The sequence below is a fragment of the Perca fluviatilis genome, chromosome 17 (genome assembly GCF_010015445.1).
Source record: "Perca fluviatilis chromosome 17, GENO_Pfluv_1.0, whole genome shotgun sequence".
Taxonomy (NCBI): Eukaryota; Metazoa; Chordata; class Actinopteri; order Perciformes; family Percidae; genus Perca; species Perca fluviatilis.
In genome coordinates, this window is record NC_053128.1 from 15345245 (window position 1) to 15353214 (window position 7970).

General features: G+C 39.5%; 1 protein-coding gene across 3 annotated transcripts in view; it reads right to left on the reverse strand.

The window, feature by feature from the left end:
- Positions 1-7199, reverse strand: part of LOC120545505 (splicing factor SWAP) — a 59044-nt gene extending 51845 nt beyond the window's left edge. For 2 of the 3 annotated variants that reach the window (XM_039779889.1, XM_039779888.1), the window contains exons 1-3: positions 6821-7199; positions 5006-5169; positions 1638-1769 (exon numbers count right to left, since the gene is read on the reverse strand). In XM_039779889.1, coding sequence (XP_039635823.1) covers positions 1638-1769; positions 5006-5169; positions 6821-7020 — 496 coding nt within the window. In that variant the 5' untranslated portion in view covers positions 7021-7199. Of the gene's footprint in view, positions 1-1637; positions 1770-5005; positions 5170-5626 lie in introns of all 3 variants that reach the window. The other variant, XM_039779890.1, reaches the window with a different exon arrangement.
- Between the last annotated feature and the right edge of the window lie 771 nt (positions 7200-7970).

Here is a 7970-nt window from a genome sequence, read left to right on the forward strand (position 1 = left end):
ATCTCCTCTACCTCTTCTTCACACTGCTTCCATCAGGACACCAATACAGGTCCTTGGCCTGGAGACGGGTCCGCTACAGTAAGAGTTTTGTACCTTCTGCCATATCATCCCTAAATGAAGCTCCCCAGCGGTGATTGTTACGTGTGTGTGTTACTTATACTGTATGTTATATACCCACAAGGGGTGCCAGTGGAACGGACTGGAGGGAACTGTGCATTATAGGGTGACTGGGGTGAAGGTGTCTAGGTTTACTGTATGTGTATGTATGTATGTATGTATGTATGTATGTATGTATGTATGTATGTATGTATGTATGTATGTATGTATGTATGTATATTTGTGAGGCCCTTTACAAACAAAACAAATTTACCCAGTGGACAATAAATACTATCTATAAAATAATCCATCCATCCATCCATCCATCCATCCAATTCAGACAGACAACAGATAATACAGTATACTGCAATTAACGGTTCTGGCTTATTTGGCTTTCACTCAGGATATCATAATCACAAAATTATTTAATTAATATTGTGATTATGTGTGTCTCCATATCTGTCAGCCCAAACACTCCCTTTGAGGCTATAAATTTGCCATGTGGTGGGAAATTTTTTCACGATTTTGTACTTGTGATCATGTCAAAGACTTTAAAGAAGCAAAGCAAAAAACATGACAACAAACAAAAACTATAGAGGGGATTCAACTGAAACCAGCACAAAATGTTAAGGGCCAGTGTGACATTACCCTTCACTTATTCCCAAAGGACAAATTATACTGTCATCTAGAGTTTGGGCAGATGTATTCATACACTGAAGCTCTACAACCTCCCTAGAAAGAGGCATCTAGTAGTCTGCTTAACTGTCAGGCCACTGGATGCGTCAAAGAGCTTCCAGCGATTTCTACATCAAATATTTAAAGTTGCAGGATTGTGTGTGTGTGGTCAGATGTAGATGAATGACAACCAAAGTTGACTTGACGCTGTTCACAGGTGATTAGCAGTCGAAATGGCAAACCTCCTTTCAAAAACTTTAAAAAATATGTTTATGCTACAACTGCAGAGCCTCATAAGGGGGCTGTTCCAAGTAGTTCCAATAAACTTGTATGGTGTCATTATGTAATATAGAATTAAATATAATAAATACGTTACAATATGTGCTCTGCAGGCAAAAATTTTACTTCATCAGCCCCCTGGAGGGTTTGTATCTGCAGATGGACGCATGGATTAGAATAGTAAAAAAAAAAAAAAAAAAAAAAAAGGAATAGATTACACAGACCTGCTGTGTTCTTCACACAGACAAAAATTTAAAAGTCACGCAGCTAAACATTTAGACATGGCACAGAGCCCACCATAAGCATGTCAAGGACAGAAGGGGTATATTAAAGATCCCGGACTTTCAAGCAGTACATTTCCATGCATACAGTGATGGGATTACTTGGAATAACTACAACTTTGTTTAATTTATAAAGCACCATTCCGAAATGTCCTGACCTTTGCCTTGTTAGCTCTACCTTTAAAAGCTGTGTTATGCGTTTTGCTTTTCCTGGTTTTGTCACATTGTTTCTACATAAAGTGTGTATGTATTTGTATCTAAAAGTGACTGACTGCTTTGGCAAGTCTGTGAGTGATGTGTTCTCACCAGCTTCCCTGTTAGCCTCCTCCTCCTCAGTGGGCTGAGAGGGGTCATAGTAGTCAGCACTGTATTTGAAGGCCACTGCATTGTAGGTGCCTTCATCAGCCAGAGCCTCACTCAGACGTTTGTACTCCTCCTCTGTGGAAAACAAGTAAAATACACAATGGAGAAACATTTACCACAATGTTAATGATCATTATAAATCAGAGTGCAGAAACTGACCTTGACTTTCTATTCCGATGTGGCACTGGACAACTTACAATAATGTAGGCATTATAATAATTAGGTTGGCACCAAATGTTTGATGACATTCTTATGGCATTTTCAAAACCTATAGTTTGTTTGCTTTGGCCTGAATCAGTGGAAGAGTTGGTAAACATGTAGCATTTTCCCTTTGTTTTGGTATCTTTTCAAACAGAGAAAAAACAAGCATCTCTAAATGCCATGTAGGAAAAAGGTCCTGAAGAAAATCACATCTACCCAAGTATCAAGGAGGCAAAGTACTATGTTCCTAGTCCTGGTCAGACCTCGATTCACGATTTCACTCATCTGCATCCCAGTATGTAAATCGCACCGGTTACAAGAGTTTTTTAGCTTAAACTTGCAGAGTACGCCTTGTAGTTGAGTCAGATCGAGGTTGGATCACATTACACACTGATGCCTTTGAGAACCCTGGATACTTGACAAAACAGGGTCTCTGTAGAAAAAACGTGTTTGTACTTTCCATAGCAACTTAAGCGATTCTGCTATTGTTACCAAAACTCAGGTATTCCGTTAGACATTTATATGGTTGGATTTACATCATTATCTCTTATAATAACTGATATTAGTTATTATATTATAATAATAATAATGTTATTGATGCCATAGATATTACATGTGAAAGAGATTATATTCTAAATTATGACAAGTCCTTGTACATGCACACTGATCAATAGAAAAGAAAGAGAATTACATAGTGGTTGCTAGACAAATATACATGGTTATTCGGCCAAAGACACTAACCCTTTTCTATTGAAATTCATGGCCAACTATATCTTTATTAAAGAAAGGGCAAAATTGCCACTAAAAATATCAATATTTCTAATGCTTTCCTGCTGTCCCTTCAGTGGACAGATGGGTAATAGCCTAAGTGAATGGGGTCAGGCCTCCAAATTCAAGGGCAAACTAGCCTGGTTGATGAACGTTCTACTGTGTGTGTGTGTGTGTGTGTGTGTGTGTGTGTGTGTGTGTGTGTGTGTGTGTGTGTGTGTGTGTGTGTGTGTGTGTGTGTGTGTGTGTGTGTGTGTGTGTGACACAAATCATTAGCCGACTCATTCTGTCCCATCAGTTTGGGCATAAGACACCATATTTCACATAAAACTGTGGCTTATTAATTCAATTAAAGTCATTAAGCCTGTCTTTCAGAAGTGTGTTTCATTATAATGTAAAATGACTAAGATGCAAGTATCCGAGAGTTGAAAGTGTTTTCCATAAAAATGGCAGCTGTTAAACTAAGAGGCAAAGCCAGTCTTCTTTAAAGAGATAGAAAGCTGAAAGTGCCTTAGAAGGGGATGTAACACTGTTGGGAATTCTGGAACAATCAAGATTTTGTTAAGAAGCCTAGATTAAAGTATATAGCAATCACAAGAGTTGTCGATTTTATGTCTGTACAGACAGGCTTGTCATACTGGTGTTAGTCTATGAGAAAAGTGTTAAAAAGAGGACACAGAGATTAAATATTTTCAGGACACTAATTCAAACACTGAGAAGAGAGTGAACATTTTAACTTTAAAAGTAGAGCCAGACATCAGTAAATAAAGGCAGAAATAACACCACAAAGTGTTAAAGATTTAAGAGCTTTCCAATTTGAAAGAGGCTATGGTGGTAGTATTTGTGATTAGTTATGGCTTGCACTGCAACCTTGGCTACCAATTTATTAAGCCAAAATGAGAGCTGCCTGCAAGGACCATTATCTGCCAGTAAAATACAAATGTTAGGACTGCTGCCGATGGGAATTAATATCTACCAGTGGAACGTCAAGCCATTTGTAAGTGTCATATAATGATGCCAGTACAAAGGTAGCGACATATGCAAATGTTTACCATCACATCTATCTATAAATTGCAGGAACGTCTGTCTGTCTGTGTGTTATGTGCATATCTCTTGAACCGTTAGTCCAATTGATTTCAAACTTGACAGGTGTCTTGCTACGGGCAGTAAATGCAGTGTCAAGTTTGACGTTGTTTAGATTAGAAATGCAAAAGATATCGTTAAATATATATTGGTAAAAGAAGCACACATTGGCTTTTGCCGCTGGCCACTCCCCCTCTCACACTGAGTGAGCACAGCGCAGGACCAGAGACAGAGAGGGTCGAAGAAAGCAGCGGAGCTTTGGCAGCTAAAATGTAAAATACACCTCTGACCCGCAAAAATGTGCAAAGTTGCCTTTGACTCTTTTCCTGCTTCCAGCGTTAGCTACATGATTGCTGGAAATACCAAACTTACTTTTCTTCACTTTCCTTGAGCACGAGCGGATAGCTGAAAGGAACATTGCAACTGTTGTGTGGAATAAGGTTGGCGGAAAAAAAAGGTGCTAAGCTTTTCCGTGTCTATTTTTTCGCTAAGAGGAAACTCAACAAAAAGCCATTTGCCAACACTAAATATCAAACAAAAGCCAGACACTATAGAGTATTAAGTTGCTGTGAGCTGTAGCCTACATTCACCACTTCTAACCAGATGCAGAACATAACGTAATCTCGGAAATTATTCCTTCACAGCGCTGTGCAATGCGAGAAAATCTCAGAACTGAACCGGGCAGACACAGCACTTTTCATCAGACTCACCCCGGGTTAATTAAGTATACTGCAAACTAATAACATTACCGTCGCCAAAATACCCCCGCCATTAAGCCACTAAACCTGTATGGAAATGAACACCTTAAATTCGTTATATCTCTCTCTCTCTCTCTCTCTCTCTCTCTCTCTCTCTCTCTCTCTCTCTCTCTCTCTCTCTCTCTCTCTCTCTCTCTCTCTCTCTCTCTCTCTCTCTCTCTCTCTCTCTCTCTCTCTCTCTCTCTCTCTCTCTCTCTCTCAGGCACACACACAGAGATATGTTGCAGCAATGTCATTACCCAGTCACGTCATAAGATGATGCAACAAAGATCAGTGACTGATGATTGCTGGGCTCACAAACATTCCAACAGGAATACTACATTGTCTGTTAGCTAGCCGCCTTCATTAAGTGTGAACAACCATAACTCACTCAAGAAATGAAAGCAGATATTCACTTCGATATCATCCGGCATGATCCACTAAGGGCAGATCACATGATAGATAGATAGATAAGATGTGCCATACATGTGTGTTAAGTTTCCGAACTAGCACCCTGCCCACCTTGTCTGGCCTCCTCTTCCAGCAGGTCAGTGTGCAGAGCCAGGTACCTCTCCTCATCGCACAGCGCCTCAATCCTGGCCTCCTCCTCCGACAGCTGGTAGGATGTATTCCATGACCCGCTGTCATACTCTGAAAGGTCATGTAAGTGACCACGCCCATCGTATCTGTTGGATGGTAACAAGGATTAGAGAGAAGGAAGTCGACAAAGCCTTTTATACACAATATGGACCTACTTACCAAGGGAGGGGGACCTAAAACCCAAACTTTACATCAAGAAAGCTCTATCTCTCAAAGTCTGTCATGGGGGAGTATACTTGTAAAATTCTTAAAGTTGTGATAATTTCTCAATATACAGACAACACAATAATGCACTAATTAAGTCCTTGGGCTTAATTGTTGATAGTGCTCTTTAGATAGCTAGCAAGCTTTCTGTTGCTATTTTCTTCTTGGACAAGTCTTACAAACGAACAACCTTACATCAAAGGAAAAAAACGAAAAGGGAAACAAACAAAGCAACTCGTCTCTTACCTTACAGGGTTCAATTCCCCCCCTGTAACACTCATCATTACTTCTACATCTGCAAAGAGAGTTACATTCACACAAACCCGAGCACATAAATACCTATCCGCAAGAACCCAAATGGACGACATTTTCCAGGGTTCGTCCCTCTACGCCACTTCTCAGTTGCAGTTTCTTCATGAAGACAAAGAAATGGGGTGCTGTAGTTGGCATTCGGGGTTTGGCAGGACCCCTTAGCCTACCTTACTGGGGAAGAAACTGGGTTATGTGATAAAGACACACATTCAAAAGGCTGTACAAATAAAACACAAGTTGGGCCACTGCAGGTCAAGGTGATTCAAAAGAATAAATGTACTATTTTAAGATTAGAGTCATTTTTTAAATCAGCATCAAGGTGGCAATAAAACATGATCTCATCACCTGCGGCAACATTTTGTAAAAAGGCTGAAAGTACCAGTTAGTCAAACCCCACTGTTTCAAATTGGCATTGAGATATTTTGAATCACCTTAACTGCTGTAACTGTAGTCTTGGTTAGAATTTGCTCTGGCCTTGTGGATACCAGCACATCATAATAAAAACCCAGGTAATTTCCTTTTTGTACACATGCATTTTCTGCAAAACTCAATTTGAAAAGGACAGAAAGAAGGTAATATCTTCTGTGTTATGCTCCATTTAACTCTATAAAGCATGTCGGAAGTAAATGTTTCCAGACGAAATTCTCCCAACATATCAAGATGCAAAGCCTACCTAAAAGCTAGAAGTTAAACACTGTAATACTGTTGTTTTGGTCTGTAAAATGCACGCCATTGCCATTATAGGAGGTACACAGCACAAACTAATGCAGTCAAATAAAAACAGCTCTGCAACAAAACCTGTTCTCCATGAAGGTTACAATATTTCTTTTTTAATTAAACTGTTTTACAGTAGTATTAATTAAACCTTGTCTACGACATGTGTGTCGATGTTGTATTACACTGCAGTAGTTTTAGCTGGTGTGACTGATAAATTGGCAACTGAGTGTACATTGATAGCTCAGCATTATGGCTAATGTTAGCAACGACTGGCAGGGATTTGCATCTTCACATGTTATTCTAGAAACTTCAAATTCCATTTGCTGTCAGTTCAGGGTATCCAAAAACAAATTAGCAGACAAGAAATAAAACATTCGTCGCCAGTTGCAGGTATTTCCAAGCTTCTGCAAGACAAACTCGAGTTGGTCCCTTGAATATTGAAACAGGCTAACGGACAGGATAGATGGTTAGCATAATGTTTCGGTCTACGTTTGTTCAACCGACCTATCAATCATGATGCTTTTTTCCCCCATCCATGGGATAAGATGTTTTCCATGTTCGTGGTAAAGAGCCCTTTCGTCGTCTGGGAACAGTTTGCAGGCATATCCGAACACCAAGAGATCGGCGTATTTATCACTGTCACTCACATCCTTCTTCACCGGTTTGTTGTTGTGGTCCTTCTTTGCGGCTCCGCGACGATACATCTCCCAATTACTCGTAAAAACAGATTAACTTGTAAGACAGAATAGTAATGATGGTACATTAAAGGTTTTCTAAGAACCAAATAGTTTGGATATGGCCAAAATGTTAGGATATTCCGTGATGTTATACCCCAAAATAAAATTCTACGCCGTCAGTCGCCATGTTGGAAAGCAAGTAAATGCCACTGTGTATCCGGTTCGCACTTACGACAATTTGTCTGCATCGTTAAAACCATATAAAACGTACCCTTATGTGCAACATTTACATTTACAAATATATGTTAATTTTTCTGAGCCGTATGTTTTATTTTAAAGTAACAAGTGTGTATAAGAGTCGTTTTGTTGCCAGTGTAGTCGGTTTCTCATCTGTGGAATGTGCTGGTGGTGAATAGATCTAAACGTTGCACTGCTCTTGCAGTGAAACTGAACTGATCAAGTAACCCACATTATAAATGAATGTGAGGCTACATTTCAAAATGACATCTGTTTATTAGTAGCACGAGGAGCAATATGGGTTAATGGCAAGAGAGTGTAGGTTTAAACATATTACCCTAGATAAAGATAATATAGTAAAAGGAACTTGAGGACAGAGTGTACATGTTATATAAATAGAGCAGGCATGTAGGCCATGTCTAACCAGCAGTGATTGAAAAAACACTTGAAGGTATTAGTATGTGTACATATTGTTCTGCATGTGTAAACCTGTTTTCTACCAATCTTCATTATCCTACTGCTGCTGACCATATTGTGATTGCCTTATTGTTTGATATTTTTGTTTTTTATGATTCTTCCAAATTTCCAGAACAGGCAACATTTTTCAGAGATAGCTAGTGTCAGTACAGTATCAGACCCTCTCTCACACTCACTTCTCCTTGGCATCAGCTATACCTACATCAAACGATTCCAACTGGTCCAGAACGCAGCCGCCCGACTCATCACCCGCTCCAAATCTT